The sequence below is a fragment of the Mesoplodon bidens genome (genome assembly GCF_964165515.1).
Source record: "Mesoplodon bidens genome assembly, chromosome: 12".
In the NCBI taxonomy this organism is placed as follows: Eukaryota; Metazoa; Chordata; class Mammalia; order Artiodactyla; family Ziphiidae; genus Mesoplodon; species Mesoplodon bidens.
Genome location: NC_138168.1, coordinates 6,901,371 through 6,919,069, shown reverse-complemented (window position 1 = coordinate 6,919,069; position 17,699 = coordinate 6,901,371). Strand labels below are relative to the sequence as shown.

At 41.1% G+C, this 17,699-nt stretch overlaps 1 protein-coding gene across 1 annotated transcript in view; it reads left to right on the top strand.

The window, feature by feature from the left end:
- SH3BGRL2 (SH3 domain binding glutamate rich protein like 2) overlaps positions 1 to 17,699 on the top strand; it is a 60,157-nt gene that overhangs the window by 32,903 nt on the left and 9,555 nt on the right. The window contains exon 2 of the mRNA XM_081250659.1: positions 5,039 to 5,224. Coding sequence (XP_081106785.1) covers positions 5,039 to 5,224 — 186 coding nt within the window. The remainder of the gene's footprint in view (positions 1 to 5,038; positions 5,225 to 17,699) is intronic.

The window sequence follows — 17,699 nt, the reverse complement described above, 5'->3', positions numbered from 1 at the left end:
TGCTGTTGCTTCACAAAGAAAAGAATGAAAATTCGTCTGTTTATCCAGCTTTTTTTTTTTTTTTTGTCTTACAGCTTTTATTTCTAGGCTCTGCTGTGCAATAATAGCTTTTATTTTCAATCCATCATACTACAGTATTGCCGAAGACATTTTATGTAGCAGTTAAGAGTTTTCCAGGTAGCATTGCATTGGGATGCAAGCCGTAGAAAAGTTGCTAAAAAGTGGCTTAACTAATTAGGGGTTTTATTTGTCTAATAAGGTTTAGAGTGGGCTGCACAAGACTCGTGTGGCAGCTGTAAGATGTCATCAAGAACCCAGGTTCCTGTCATTCTGCTTGACCACCGCCATTCTTGCATATGGTGTTGGTTTTCACAATTGCCAAGTGCTTTCTGCACCTCTGGGCACCACGGGTGCATTTCTGCAAGAGAGAAGGGAGAAGGGTCACCAAGTGCAAAATGGGCTTTGTCTTTTCATTCATTCGGTGGAGGCTTCCCAAGGAGCACACGCCCCACATCTCACTGGCCAGCACTGTGTTCTGTGATCACCCGTAGCTGCAGAGGAGTTGGGTCAACAAGTTTTTGTAGCTGAGCACATTGCTTTCTAAAACAAAATCAGGCTTCGGTTATTAAGAAAGAAAGGGAGATGGGCTACTGGATAAATAGCGTTATCTGCCATGGCTTCTAAGTGTGTTTGAAGAAAAAAAAACAGTCACGTGAGTTACAGGTACCGTCACCCATGGCTAAATTGACATGGGTGAAGGCCTTGACTGTCGCCCCGCAATTTACTTCTCTTCCACAAATTTCTCTCCCCAAACTTCTTTTGATATTGATTGCAAGGTGCGTTTTGTTTCAGAACGGTTGAAACGTAAATAAAACTCTTTGTGTTAAGGAAGTGACGGTATATGTTATTGTTATCTGAACCCTGGGTTTATGCCGGCCGTGCAGTGCCCTTGACGGCTTCCTCTTGTCACGAGGAAAGCCCTTCCCGTGACCTATGACCCCGGCTTCTCCCAGGCCCCACCTCCTGCGCTGCCCTGTCCCTGCCGCTCATCCCTGGGCTTCCACAGTTCCAGCCGCGTTCACCTGGGAGATCTCAAAACAGCCCTGCTGCCGTGACTCATCTTCCTTCCTGAGGCTAATGTCACAAACATCCCCTTGAAACTTCCTTCTCTGGAGTACAATTTCTCCCCTTTGTTTATTTGGGTGACCTGCTATCGTATTAATTTTCTGTGGCCTTAGCTCTTTTTTTTTTTTTAATTTTTAAAAATTTTGAACATGTGCTAAAATTATTTCTAAACTTCAACAAAAGCAAAGCAAAATATGATAATTTGTTTCACCTTGTCTCAAAAAAGTGAACTTTTCCCTGACACTGCATTCTGAAAGATTTTTTTTTAATGTGATGTCAAATAACAAATTCAACAATAATAATTAAGACGTTTTACAGCACTGTTATGTGCCAGGCAATAAATATTGTAAGCTACACATAATTTATCTATAACCTTCACAATATTCCAGTGAAGCAGGTAATACTATTATTCCCATTTTAAAGATGGAAAAACTGAGGCATAGATTAAGTAGCTTGCTCAAACTCTCCCAGTAAATAAGTGGGGGAACAAGGATTTGTAGCTCTTTTTTTTTTTCTTTTCTTTTTAATCATCTGGCCTTTCTTCTAAGTGTAAGGAGTCAGGGAGGCCAGCAAGTAACGAAACGCTCCAAGTCCAGCTTCATGTCCTGCTGATGTATACGAAATGCCCCTGGTCTCTATGGCCATGGACTCCTGCCCCCCTCCAGGTTGTTTTCTATGGGAGGCTTTCTTTCTCTCTTAAATTTCTTCCCTTTAATCTTTTGAATGTTGACACATTCACACTTTTCCAAAAGGTTTACACACATAGAGTGAAAACTCTTGCTCTCACTTTGTCCCCATCCTCCAGTTCCCACCCACCCCCCAGGCAACCGTTTTTGTTAGTTTCTTATATAAACCTTCAAGCATTTTTCTAAAAAATGAAAATACAAGTAAATACAAAAGTGTTCCTATTTTTCTCCTTTTTTTTTTTAAAAATGTGCCTAGTTTACACACAGTTCTGCTCTTTTTTTTTTTTTTTTTTCCATGTATACATCTTGGGGACCTTTTCATAGCAGTGTTAGCAGTACTTACAGAATTTCTCCTTTTTTCTTTTTAAGCTGCATAGTATTAAAGTGATCTCTTTGAAACACAAAGCTGGTCGTGCCTCTCCTGCTTTCCTCTTAAAATACAGATATAATTACTTACATTTCACACCTCATGCTACCATCAGCCATAACCAGTGTTGGTGAGGAACTGTGCTTTGCTTCCTGAGCATTGATAGGGTATAATGATGCATTTGAATTTTTTTCTTAAAACAGCGACCCTTTTTCCCCAGTTTTATTAAGATATAATTGACATACAACACTTGTATAAATTTAAGGTGTACAGCATAATGATTTGATGTATGTATATATTGTGAATTGATTACCACAATTAGTTAACATCCATCACCTCACGTCATTTGAATTTTAATATTCTACGATGTAACTTTCAAATATTGGCTATAAGGAGGAGGGGTGTTGAGACATGGACACTCTTAGACTAATGGTAATGTAAATTGAGGTGGCCTTGATGGAAGACAGTTTTACCCTGAGTCCTTCAGGAGTCTGAGAAATATCTCTGCCCTTTCACCTGGGTTTCATTCACAGGGCTTTGTCCTAAAGTAGTCTTGAGCTATACCATCAAAGATATATAAAGATGATATTATTTCTAGTGGTGAAACCTACAAGCATGCTAAGTATTCAACAATAGAGTAATAGTTAACTGTATATCTACATGATGGAATTGCCAGGAAGATATTAAAATTCATACTTCTGAAAAATTTTCAATGACAGAGGGCAGTGCTCATGATACATTTATTGTTCAGTGAAAGGGGCAAGGTGCAGTTTTTTACCAGGTGTGATTGTGTGAAAGGAAAGACCAGGTGAGCGGTAGGGGATTATAGTCCAGCAATAAATACCCTGTTTGTGTGTGTGTGTGTGTGTGGGTGTGTGTGTGTGTGTGTCCCTATGTGTTTATGGCCAGGAGGTGGGGGGAGTAAAGAAGCTGTGTACATGTCTTGATTTATCCTCATATTGAGCCTTTAAGCACCCGCATTTTGGAGTCGTGGTGGATGTTATATGTCTGTACATTATATATGGAAAACCAAGGTTTGACTATGGATAAGTTTCATTTTTGATCATGCTCAGGAACAATTGAAATGTGCTGGGTATGTAGAGCTCCAAATATGGATATTAAATCCAGACCCTTCCCTCTATTTAAATTTTGGCAGTGGCTGTCTGGATAGTAGGGTTGTAGGTAACTTTTTGTTTGCTTTACAAAGGCCAGTGGGGACCCACTAAAGAAGGATTTTAGGACAGTGACATGATTGTCTTGATAAGAACGCACACTAGGACTTGGATCAAAATAGGTGAACGCCTTCAGCCTCAGGGTCGATAAACTCTACCTGGTAGAGTTGTAAGGGGAGATTAAGTAGGATGGATGATACTTTTTTGCACACCGAAGTTACAAAATAATATATATTCTGAAATTCTATGAGTGAGGAGAAAAAGTTAACTTTTTCAGACGTGAGAAATAGCTTAATTCAAGAAATGGAGATAATATCATTTTCAACTTGGATTTACAACCATACAGTAATTCTCTCCTTTTATAATATTATTGTGCTTAAAAGATGTCTTTTTTTTTTTTTTTTTTTTTGCGTTACGTGGGCCTCTCACTGCTGTGGCCTCTCCCGTTGCGGAGCACAGGCTCCGGACGCGCAGGCTCAGCGGCCATGGCTCACGGGCCCAGCCGCTCTGCGGCACGTGGGATCTTCCCGGACCGGGGCACGAACCCGTGTCCCCTGCATCAGCAGGCGGACTCTCAACCACTGCACCACCAGGGAAGCCCGATGTCCTTTCTTGCCAGCCTTTTATTTCTGTCCATACTAACTATGCCGTCTGGTCATTAGTCATTCACAGACTTGAACCCAGTGATCAGAGACACATGTCCCTGAGGCTTTTGGGGAGCCGTCGGATTGAGGTGGGGTGGAGAGGATTGGCTGGGACAATCTGTCTGTGAAGCATTTTATTTTCTTTGTCCAGAGGTCTTTCTAGCTGCTTCACTTCTCAAATGATTCTTTTCTTCGGCCATCATAACGTTTACTTCGCCGCTTCAGTTTGTTTTTTTTGCAGATTTCCCAAGATCGTTTAGACAAAGCACACTTGTTTTCTCGTGTTTTACGTGCCGTGGGTAAGACACCTGGATACTGTCACCGCATCTCAATGAGTTAATCCGTCCCTTCCATTAAGAAGGTTGGTACCATCTGGAAAACCCGCAGATACGTTTGCAGCTCCTCAAGAGCGTACCTGACCCCTAGTGACTGGAGAAGGAAACGTGCACCATCAGGGGAAAAAGAAGGGTTAAGACAGAGAGTTCACAGTAGGATGGTGCTTGTTGTTTACTCTCACCTTGGAAGTGGAGAACACTTGACTCCTGTGAATTGATGAAAGGATGCTTTCCTGACAGTGGCTACAGCTGTGGAATATCTGAAAGAGGCTGCTGAGGGGAATAAGAATGTTGCCTCTCCCAGGAATCAATGAAGTGTCGACATCTCAGATGGGCGCTCTGTGGTTTTCAATTGGTTGGGGACAGAGAGGGCTTTCGTGACTGTACATGTCAACTTCTGGGGCTGGGAGTGGGTAGTGATGGCCCCCTGAGAACTAAGTGAATCTCCCACCTCAGACCTCGTCTGTCCCTCCCAGACCGGCGGAGTTGTGCCCCAGAATTCTTGGAGAAATCACTGTGTCAGCACTTGCTGAGGCGTCTGCTGGAGGATCACCAGGCAGTGGACAGCGTGTGCCGTCTGCAAAAATCACCTCTCTTTTTTGGCTCAGTGGCCTCTGACGATGAGCACTCACATCGAGTTCAAATCGGAAATATTTCCACTGGGTTTTGGAGGAGCATTTCTCCTTATGTGTTTGTCTTCTGTCTGCAGATAAAGAAGCAGCAGCAGGATGTGGTTAGGTTTCTGGAGGCCAACAAGATAGAGTTTGAGGAGGTGGACATCACGATGTCGGAAGAGCAGAGGCAGTGGATGTACACGAACGTGCCCCCGGAGAAGAAGCCCGCCCAGGGCAACCCTCTGCCACCGCAGATATTTAATGGGAACCGGTACTGTGGAGTAAGTAGCAAGTGATTGTTACCTCATCATTTCTTTGCCTGATTCAAAACAGTCGTCTGGAGAGCAGTTGGGTGTTTTTCAACGCTCACTGACCTCCTTACCTAGTACCTAGTCAGTTCCACCAGTCCAACAGAGGGTGAATTCGAGAGGGTGTATGAGTCCAAGGTCACAGACTATGCCTTCCTGTTTGCTGTGGGAAAAGGGGGTGGGAAGGGAAGCCGCGTATGTGTGTGTTTACTGTGTTCTATATATATATATTTTTTTTTGTGGTACACGGGCCTCTCACTGCTGGGGCCTCTCCCGTTGCGGAGCACAGGCTGCGGACGTGCAGGCTCAGCGGCCATGGCTCACGGGCCCAGCCGCTCCGCGGCATGTGGGATCCTCCCGGACCGGGGCACGAACCCGCGTCCCCTGCATCGGCAGGCGGACTCTCAACCCCTGCGCCACCAGGGAAGCCCAGTGTTCTACATTTTAAAGCGTATTTTTTTATTAATACATTTTGGGGGGCAGAGGGGAAGAGGTCATTGTTCTTGAATCTTTTTCTCTCTATAGTGTAAAAAAACTGCTAATGGCTGATTATAAACCAGAGTTTCACTTTTTTATGATCATGAGCCAGATGGATCACGATGAACAACTAAAATACATCAGCTGCCTTCCTGCTGCATGTGGCATTGAGAAGATGAAGGCACTTTCGACTAGTTATTTTCCTTCTCACCTCTTCGGTTTAGAAAAAAAAGTGAGAAATGTCTCCCTAATGAGTAGTTAGGATTTGCTTTCTGCCATAGCTTTAAGTATGTAAGTCAGTGTTTATTTTGAGACCTGAACTGCAGTTCTTTAAGGGTGGCCAGGAGAAGGGGAAGGGGCTACAATGCACAGGTGCTCAAGGTGAAATAAATAACCTGGTGCTCGTTAGGGTGGAGAAAAAGGATAACAGTGCTTTTGGTGGCTGGAAAGGAAACAGTTCTCCAAGAACATGAGGGAGAATGAAATGCTGGAACATAAAGCCATAAAGATTGTGCCCAGTGTTTTTACATGTCATGAAGAGAAAACCGAACCTGGCACTAGACACAGATTTGAGTTCTAGTACTACTTTATGTTGGCTTGACATCTTTGGAAAGTCACTTATCTCTTTATATCTCAATTTTCTCATCTTTAGCAAAGGACGATAATATCTATCTCACTTCCCAGGATATTTGTCACTGTTTCTAAAGTACTCCTAAAACTCTATACCCACCGAAACTGCCATTCAACTGTAAGACCAGAATAAAGGCAGTTTCACAGCCGCAAAGTCTGAGGAACAGAGAACCAATGGATTTTTGTTTTAAGTTTTCTAGCACCGTTTGACTAATAGCTTTATTTTGAACTGTACAGCTCATACACATTTTCATCCATTATCTTATTTTGGTCTGCAGGCACAAAAGTACATTTTCTAGACGCTGTAATCATGAATGGGATACACTCTTGGTAACCATATACTTTCCCTAATATGAGATCGTGATGTAAAAACATTGCACAACAATAATAACCTTTATTCTTCTATAATAATGCAGCCTATTTCTTGTCGAAGCTGCCTCTGCAGACACTGAGGTTTGACCATCCTCTGCTCTTGACTTCCCTCTCCATTTCTCTACCCACGTCCTGCATACATGGTTCAGGGCTGTTGACATCTCCCAAGTTTATTTTAAAAGTGGAGTTGTTGCTGGTTTTTTTTTAATCCTTGTTGTTTCATAGACCTCTCAAGAGGAAGGAGGCAGAAACATGTTTGCTCTATCACCATAAAAGCCGAAGTCTTCAGAGCCCTTAGAGGAGAGGAATGTATTCAATGAATAAAAAAGAACGTGATGTGAAATAAAGTTAATTCCTTCCCTTTATTTCCACCTCTTTATGACTTTCTAAATCTCTGTGTATCTTTGCCCTATAGAGTCTATGGAGGTTTTTTCAGGTAGACTGGGAGCTGGCTAGAGGCTTCCATATTGATTAAACTGTGCCAGATAAATGGCTGCTCGAGCAGTGTCAGTCGCGTGGCAGTGTGATAGCGCTGCTGGTGTATCCCTTCTGTCTTCGTAGTCTGTTCTGGCAGGAGTTTTGAAGACAGTGTCTGCTCTTATCAAGGTCAAATACATTCGACTTGGACAAAAGCAAAAACATTTGAGGGCAATGAGCCATGGCCTCGTGCGTCCCGCCTGCTTCTGTGCACCTTGCATTGCCCGGTAATAGTTTATGAGTGGTCGTATCTGGTCAGATAACCTGTGGAAACCTGCCATATTGCAAGTGACAGGATCCAGTAAGCATGAAGATTCTCCTGTTTCCTGGAATTGGCTGGAAACTTATTACTTTGTTTTAAACTGGATGATCCAGGCATGTGAGACATACACAGCTGCTAAGCTGCTTGCTAACCAGTGTGGACAACTGCCTTCTCTCTCTCCTTTAGCACATGAAAATCCTGCCTATTGGGAGGAATTCCCCACCGAATGGAAGCTCCCTGGCATGTCCAATCAGTTCTTCCCACCCCAGATTTGGACACTGAGGAAATGATGCCAAAACACAGCATCAGTTGGAGGTGGCTCAGTGAGTGTCCAGGGGTGATGGGGCCAGGCAGAGCCTGGTGGCTGGACACCACATGGCTGGTGTCCTAAAGAGGCTGATCCTGGGGTGTGGCCTAGGTGTGTTCTTGGTTCCCCAGACATGGAAGTTCCTCCTGTTTTCTAAACTGGTCCTCCAGGCTTAATGTGGATTCTGTGAGCTCCCCGCTATACCTTCATACGTTCTTTTCCTTTTAAGTTGCCAGTGTCTGTTTCAGTTGTCTGTAGGCAAGAACCCTTATTGGGGCAGACTGGTTGTCCTTGCTGTTTCCCTGAAGTGTCCTACTATAAGCACGATTCTTCTCTGGAAATGGGTTCCTAAAGGTCAACATCCCAATGCCTATAGGCTTTTCTCATTTTAGAAAGCTCAGATCCTCACATTCAAGGTTTAAACTCTGTTCTCTCTCTCTGTGGAGCTGGCATGTGTGGAATGCACTAGAAATAAAAACACACATATCTACACAAAAGGAAAACATTTCCTCCCATTTCTTTTCTACCTCCCCATTCAGAAGAAAAAAAAATTGGATTTCTTTATATTTTTTCTTATTTTTTATTGAAATTTTTTTATTGTGATAAAAACATACATCATAAAATTTATCATCTTAACCACAATTAAGTGTACAGTTGAGTAACGTTAAGTGTATGCACATTGCTGTAAAACAGGTTCCCAGAACTTTTTCATCTTGCAGAACTGAGACTATACCCATTAAATAACTCCTGTTTGTCCCCTACCCCCATCCCCCGATAACCATCGTTCTACTTTCTATATCTATGAATTTGACTACTTTAGAGACCTCATAAAAGTGAAATCATGTAGTATTTGTCCTTTGTTTTATTTGTTTTGTTTTTGTTTTTTGGCCACGCCGCGAGGCATTCGGGACCTTAGTTCCCCAACTAGGGATTGAACCCGTGCCCCCTGCAGTGGAAGCGCAGAGTCTTAACCACTGGACCGCCAGGGGAGTCCCAGTATTTGTCCTTTGTGACTATCTTACTTCACTTGGCATCATGCCCTCAAGGTTCATCCATCTTGTATGTCTTAGTCCATTAAGGCTGCTATAACGAAATACCACAGACTGGGTAACTTACAAACAATAGAAATTTATTTCTCAGAGTTAAGTCTAAGATCAGGGTTATACTAGGGTTGGGTTCTGGTGAAGGCCCTCTTCTAGGTTGCAGATTGCCAACTTCCTGTAGTATCCTCACGTGGTGAAGGGGGCAAGGGAGCTCTCTCGGTCCTCTTTTTTTTTTGGCTGCGTTGGGTCTTTATTGCTGTGCGCGGCGTTTCTCTAGTTGCAGCGAGCAGGGGCTACTCTTCGTTGTGGTGGACGGGCTTCTCCTTGCGGGGGCTTCTCTTGTTGCAGCGCATGCGCTCTAGGCACATGGGCTTCAGTAGTTGTGACTCATGGGCTCAGGAGTTGTGGCTTGTGGGTCCTAGAGCACAGGCTCAGTAGTTGTGGCACACTGGCTTAGTTGCTCCACAGCATGTGGGATCTTCCTGGACCAGGGATCGAACCCGTGTCCCCTGCATTGGCAGGTGGTTTCTTAATCACTGTGCCACCAGGAAAGTCCCAGACCTCTTTTATAAAAGGCATTAATCTCATCCTCGAGGGCTCTGCTGTCGTGACCTACTCTCCTCCCAAAGGTCTTTGGGCATCTGCATTTCAATGTATGAATTTTGAGGGGATACAAACATCTAGCCTATAGCATTGAAGCATGTGACAAGATTTCCTTCCTTTTTAAGATCTCCATTGTATGTATGTATCACATTTTGTTTTTCCACTCATCCATTGATGGACTCTGGGTTGCCTCTACCCCTTGGCTATTGTGAATAGTGCTGCTATGAACATGAGTTTGCAAATATCTCTTCAAGATCCTGTTTTCAATTCTTGGGGATATGTACATATTAGTGGGATTACTGCATCATGTCGTAGTTCTACTGTTAATTTTTTGAGGAACTGCTGTACTGTTTTCCATAGTGGTTACACCATTTTATAAACCCATCAATAATGTACAAGAGTTCTAACTTCTCCACATCCCTGCCAACACTTGTTATTTTCTGTTTTTGTTTTGTTTTGAGAGTAGCTATGCTAATGGGCATGAGGTGATATCTCACTGTGGCTTTGATTTGCATTTCTTTGATGATTAGTGTTGTTGAGCTTGTATATAATCTTTGAAGAAATGTCTATTCAAGTCCTTTGCCCAGTTTTCAATTGGGTTATTCGGCTTTTTGCTGTTGAGTTGTAAGAGTTCTTTGTATATTCTGAATACTAACCTCTTATCACATATGTATTTTGCAGGTATTTTCTCCCATTCTTAGGTTGCCTTTCACTCTGTTGATTATATCTCTTGATGAACAAGAGTTTTTAAGTTTAAGGTAGTCCCATTTGTCTGTCTTTGTTTTTGTTGCCTGTGCCTTTGAAGTCATATCCAGGAAATCATTACTTGCCAAATACAGTGTCATGAAGCTTTTCCCCTAGGTTTTCTTATAGCAATTTTGTAGTTTGGGGTCTTAAGTTTAGGTCTTTAATTCAGTTTTAGTTAATTTTTGTGTATGGTATAAGATAAGGGTCCAACTTCATTCTTTTGAGTGTGGATATCTAGGTTTCCTGTTAGCATTTGTTGATGAGACGGTGCTTTCCCCATTGAGGGGTCTTAGCACCGTTGTTCATGATCATTTGACCATATATGTGAGCATTTATATTTTTTTGGACTCTATTCTGTTACACTGGTCTGTGCCAGTACCACAGTTTTTATTCCTGTCACTTTGTAATATGTTTTGAAATCAGGAAACATGATTTCTTTAACTTGTCCTTCTTCAAACTTGTTTTGGCTATTTGAGGTCCCTTGAGATTCTGTATGAATTTTAGGAGGTTTTTCTTTTCTATTTCTGCAAAAAATGCCATTAGGATTTTGATAGGGAATATGTTGGATCTTTAGATTGCTTTGAGTAACGTTGACATCATAACAATATTAAGTCTTCCAGTCTATGAACATGGGTGTCTTTTCATTTTTTGTGTCTCCGTTCATTTCTTTCAGCAATGTTCTGTAGTTTTTAGTGTACAAGCCTTTTACCTCCGTGGTTAGGTTTATTCCTAAGTTTTGTGGGCGTTTTTGGTGCTATTGTAAATAGAATTATTTTCCTAATTTCCTTTTCCAATCATATATTATTAGTGTATAGAGACACAAGTGATTTTTATGTGTTGTTTTTTTGTCCTGCAACTTTGCTGGATGAATTTATTAATTCTTTCATTTTATTAAAAAAAACACCTTGTAGTTAGAAATGGGAATGCAGCCAAATTTTATTTGACTGGGGTCACATTAACCAGTTTGTGCATTTGCCATCAAGGGGGAAGAACACAATGACCATTCAGATAATCAAGATGAGCTGGTGCATGTTTGGCCAAGGATGCCAACACTTAGAACTGGGCTCTGGGTGAAGGTGGGGAGAGAGGTGAAGTGAGGTAGGATGTGTGGCTGGAGATACTCATGTAAAGTCCTGTCTAATGAAGAGAGGACAGTTCAGCTGAGAGACAGAGGGCAGACTTTTATAGAAAAGTAACCATTTGATTATTTTCCAGGAGGCAACTTACAAAATTATTTATATTTTAAAACTGTTGAATTACTTTTTTTTTTGCACTTTTAGATGATACTTGTAGAATGTTAAATTTGTGCCCAAGCATTGGGTGTATTGCTAGCCAAATAAGATTACATTAAAGCTACTGACTAGTTTTGTTTAAGTAATGATTTGGGGGCCAGCTATGGCAGCCTTTCCCCATATTACCTAGATTAATGGAGCCTGAAAGTAGACGACAGACAGGTTAAGACTAATCTTCGTGAGGCACAGAAAAGCTAAATGACCAGCAGTGGTTCTTTGTAGAGTATCCTCTCCTTTTCTTTCTTAGGTGTGAAAGGAAACAAGGAGATGTGTTGGCATTTTCTAACCACTGGTAGAGTTCAGAAGCACACCACAAGAATACCTAAACGTATGCAGTTGTACTGTTCCCAAGTGCAGTGTTTACGTAAGACTCTTGAGAAGACTGTCTCTGGATGATATATTTTAAGTGTGTTTGGGGATCTTTTGTGAAGCTGAAGAACCAACTCCCTTAATTATTAGTTTTACAAATCCCTGCCTCATACATATAATTTTATTTTTAAGAAGATTACACACAGGGCTTCCCTGGTGGCACAGTGGTTGAGAGTCCGCCTGCCGATGCAGGGGACACGGGTTCGTGCCCCGGTCAGGGAAGGTCCCACATGCCGCGGAGCGGCTGGGCCCGTGAGCCATGGCCGCCGAGCCTGCGCGTCCGGAGCCTGTGCTCCGCAACGGGAGAGGCCACAACAGTGAGAGGCCCGCGTACCGCAAAAAAACCCAAAAAACCAAAAAGATTACACACACAACACACACACATACATACACATACCCTTGGTATCTGCAGGGGATTGGTTCCAGGACTCTCCACGACTACCAAAATTCACAAATGATCATAGTGTATATACCATTTTGTGCCCTGCTTTGTTCTCCCAACAAAAATAGCTTCCATGTCATTGTAAACTAATTTTTTAGAGGTTGCCTCTTATTTCCCTGGGTGGATTATTAGAAGTAACTTAATCATCACCCACCTATGTTGAAGTCCAACTGTCTGCAGTAATTAATAGAACTTTGTTTAGAGTCCATAAGAAAAAGGAAAGTTAAAGTCAAAATTTTTCATTTTCCACAGAAGATGTGGTCTGTCTCTAAAGTAGGGATGTTATTTATGTAGGTTCAAGGCAAAGCCCTGAAAGTCACCCGACACCCATTTTCCTCATCTCCATACTCCCTTGGTCACCAAATCCTGTAATTTTTACCTCCTACATAATTCTCTCCTGTTTCTCTTTCAAAGCTCAATTCAAACGAGCCTTGCCATTGACTCTCTCTAATTAACTAGGACTCTGGTTACTCCTCCCCCTCCCCCATGCCCAGCAAACCTGCGTGTCATTACTCCTATTATGACCTTTAGTTCACAGAATTTTTTTTCATGTCTTTGCCTTCAGCTGGTCTCTGAGTTCCCTGTATTCACCCTCAGCAGGCTACGTGGCATATTTGTCTTAGTATCTGGTACCTATCAGAAAGCTGGGAACACAGAACATACTTAACGAAAATTGGTTCTAGAAGTGGCTGAATAGCTCCACACATTTTCAGCCAAGCAGGTAGCTAACCCATTCTCTTGGGTCTCGCCTTGTCAAGGTTCTGAGCATTTCCATTCCTGTTTATTAATAAAACTCAAAGCCAGATCTCTCAAAAGCAAGCTTATTGAAGCTTCTTCTAAATTTTACAATGAAATCTCTTTGGTATATCACCTCTATTAGAAGCTTACCTATCCCACAGGTAGAATTTTCTCAGGAAACTTGTGATCTGAATTTGAAAATCTGTATTCTGAGGTTTTCTGTCTAAAAGATCAGTTATCTAATCAAGGAGAATCTTCTCCTTCAGATGTTTTACTATACGCGATCTCATGCAGCATCCTCACAGATACTAGGAAAGAGTGGTGGGGGAGGGAGATATCAGTTCTCTTTATCGCTGATTGCTGGATGCCCAGAAGCATAGCAATTCAATTAGATATTCTTTGCAGTCTTATCTCTTCTATATAACCCTAGTTTTTATTCTTCTGTCTATAAATGTTTAATCTCCCACTTTCACTTTACTGAGATGTTTGTCTTAGTATTCCACAGTGATGAATCCCTAGGACATGTCTTTCATGAAAACTGTGGTTTGTGCTCTGAATATTGAAATATTCAATATTTCAGTATTCGTCCAGACAATTTCAGGGCACCCCAGTTGCATGTTTAGCCGTGTATCTTAACTAATATCCAAACTGGCGGTTTCCCCTTTGTTAAAATTTTCCTCTTTTCTGAGCCTTACACAGTTTAAGTTAATGAAAAGAAAACAAAACTGTTAAAACACTAAGGCCATGTTAATATCAATGTTAACACAATAAAGTCTGTTGACGGGAGGGTACAAAGTGAAAAGTCAGTCTCCCCCAGATTCCCAAGATGTAGCCTCTTTTATGAGTTTCTGCTTTGTGGTTTTAAGTTACCACCACTCTGTGTTTCATAGACTAATATCTATATTCCTTGATTTTTTTTTTTTTTTTTTTTTTTTTGCGGTATGCGGGCCTCTCACTGTCGTGGCCTCTCCCGTTGCGGAGCACAGGCTCCGGACGCGCAGGCTCAGCGGCCATGGCTCACGGGCCTAGCCGCTCCGCGGCATGTGGGATCTTCCCGGACCGGGGCACGAACCCGTGTCCCCTGCATCGGCAGGCGGACCCTCAACCACTGCGCCACCAGGGAAGCCCTATATTCCTTGATTTTAAATTAGACAGTATTTACTTTTTTCTTTGGAAGATGGGAAACTTGCATTCTTATAGCTTCTCTCATTTCTCCCCCCTTTTGACTTACACACATGTGCACGCACACACTGCATTGCTAAAGTTTATAACAATCACATACTCATCTGTAGTTATAATAACTATTGTATACTTTGTAAATATACCACATTTATATTGTTATAAACATATAAATATTCTCTACAGAGCTGTTTAGTTGTGTGAGTGGTCACAGAGGAAGGTGTATAAGCCTATTTTACTAAATTCCTATGGCTTGAAGAACGACACAAATATTTATGAGATTTTCTTAATTGATTTTAGCCTTTTCACTTACTCCTCTGAGTATTTCTTAAACTTTTATTGCTGGTTGCTTTTCCTGTGTTTAGCACAAAATTGTTTCCCATCCGATTTCAATGGGTGCTTGGGTAGATGTATTTGCTTGCTCCTCCATCTTGTATCAGAATGGTCAGAAGTGTTAAATGTGTTAGGAATTTTAAATCTTCAGCTTTGGACTTATTCGTATTTTTGGTATTTGGCCTAAAAATTGCTGAATGAAGCTGTTTTAGACAGCTACATCTTATATATTCTACCAGGATTGGAGCTGTCAAATATTTTTTCCTTCTCTATTAAGATTTCACAAAATGGAATATAGCATTAATGGTCCTTAACCACTGAATCAAAAAATTCTTCTCAGAGGCTACCCTCAGGCTTGAAAATTTTCAGGAAGAAGGAGTCTCTGCCCATTTTCAGCAGCAGCAGTAGCTCTTGTAGTCTTAGGAAGAATTTTTTTTGTTTTAATTTCTCCTTTGGGGTAAACCAACTTTGCTTTGGCTCATTTAGAAGTGCTTGCTGCCACCATTTCCTTGTGGGCCACGTGTTGTTTTTGTTCCCTGCAACCTTCTGTCTGGAAAGGCCCTTGGCATGTAGAAATAATTTGGGTCTGTCACTTGTTACCGACTTAGCGTGGGAAGCGATACAGCTTTTCAGAGTGGCTACTGTGGGTTTTCCTCGCTGTTCTCTGAGGGAACGCTAAAAGGGCAAAGAACTTTAAGGCCTTTGTCTCAGATGCTTGTCCAGTCCATAATAGTCTAACCGTAGTGAACGGGTAATGTCCTTAAGTAAGCTCTGTGGAAGAATGAGACTGCTGTGAGCTCTACCTGTTGTAGATTTTATCATGAGCTTATAAATGTCTCTAACATTGGTTTTCACTTAAACGCAAACAGAAGTATAGATAATAGAAGCTTTTTTTTTCTTTTTCTTTGTAACAGCTGTTTAGCTTGCTTTATTCTTCTTAAAATTGTAGCATTTAGATAAATATTCCATTAGTAACAGTGCTCAGTTATGCTGATATCTTTATAACCCAGAATTTTTTCTTTTCATTTGGCACTAGAAACAAAGTGAATTTTTCAGCCTTTGTTTTAAATGTAGTTAAAAATGTTCCAGCTTCTGAAACTGAATGATTTTTTTTCTTGAATATGCTTTATGTATTTGTACTCTCCTCCAAAGGTGATTTTAACTGATCGTTATATTTTATAGTCACAGGAGGTTGATTGTCTTACAATGTGCAATTTGCAGACATGTATTTGCAAACACTTCAGAGAGTGTCTTTGACTATAAGGAATTCAGCAAGCCTATTTAGAAACTTTATAGTGAGTTTTAAAAATACAGTGCTTTTAACTCGTGCAGTATCAGTTCTAGTGTGGTTTGTTTCTTTTAAAATATAAGCCTGATAAGTGAAATGAATTTGATAAGAAAGCAGATCTTTCTCTTTTACTGGGGAATGTCTAAGGCCAGAATATAAGAGAACTTTCTATCTTAATAGAAAGTGATTTTAAGATTTCTAATACTATTTTACTTATATTATTTCACATCATAGTATTTAGTTTATTACCTCTAAAAGAGGGTATTCAGAACTTCTAGATTTTAAATTATCAATCATCTACTCTTTGCCTCAACATGACAAAGAAGATGATTTAACTTCTTACAATTTGAGATTCATCAGGCCATTCAAAAGCTTTTGTATGTCAGAAAGTAAATTTTTTACATAATTCTTTAAATCGGTAAGTAATAGAGTAGAAATAGGATTTAATCAGATTACATTATTAGCATGAGATTACCTAAAACATGGCATGTCGGTCATTAATTAGCAGACACAACTCATCACCCAGTTTGCCTGGTGTGTGTCAGGTACTATTCTCACGTTGACTTTTAAAAATGATTTCCTTTAAATTATTCTGCTTTTAAAGTTAATTACCAAATTTTATGTTTGTCACTTTGGGAGTTAATTACCTTGGGTGACAATTTCTAAACTGTTGGGAGCATCCAATTTAATATTCGGTAAGAAGTCCCCCAGCCGTGGTGATGTGGCACTGAGTTAAAGGTTCATAAACTAAAAATAGTGGTTATAACTTTTATGACAGAAATACAGTTCAAGAGAATTTTTTATACAAATAATAAATGTTGCCATTCTGAGATTTCTTAATATCTGACATTTCTAAATACCTTTGTTGGTGACTAAAGCCCGGTGCCAGTCTTCTGAGAGGTCCAGCTTGTGGGGTGGAAGGAAGAGCATGAATTGCGATTTAGACCCATTATGTTTAATAGTCTATTATGCACAGTTAGTTGCTTACCTGGAACCGGAATAGAGAGGAGAATCAGAGCTAGGGATCTGAGTTTAATTAGAGCCGTGGCTGCGATTGAGGTTCCCTAGGGAAAGAATTTAGACCGAGTAGTGGCAAAATATGGTGTAGAGAGAAACAGGTACACCAGTTTTCATATGGTGGATATCTAAAAGGGTAACTGTAACTTAGCTCTCTTCCTCTTGTTACCACATTGAACATAAGCAACAAACGATCAGATAGAGAAAGTGTGGGTCAAACAGGGTTATTTCTTGAGCCCAGGTCAATGAAATGCTACTCAATTATTTGGAACTGTCTTTGTTACAAAGAATATTGGTAACAACATTTTCAGTTCATGGGATTTTGCCTAAAATTCTACATCAAATTGAGACATAGTTTTTCTTATTAAAAGTTATACAATTTTCCATACATTTCTATGAAACCTGTAATACCTAGAGTCAGTCGGAACCTCCAACTGCCCCATTGAGATCGTCTTCACTCAGTGTCTCATACAATTTCTCAAACTTAACATTTTAAAACTCAGCTCCAGGGTTTCCCTGGTGGTGCAGTGGTTGGGAGTCCACCTGCCGGTGCAGGGGACACGGGTTCGTGCCCCGGTCCGGGAGGATCTCACGTGCCGCGGAGCGGCTGGGCCTGTGGGCCATGGCTGCTGAGCCTGTGCGTCCGGAGCCTGTGCTCCGCAACGGGAGAGGCCACAACAGTGAGAGGCCTGCGTACTGCAAAAAAAAAAAAAAAAAAACTCAGCTCCAACCTTACCCTCAAACCTACTTTTTCTCTGGTCTTTCCCATCAAGTCACAAAGCTCAGAGCTGCTTTAGATTTTTTTTCCCAAAAATTTTTAATTGAGGTATAGTTTTTACAATATTACATGTTTCAGGTGTACAACGTAGTGA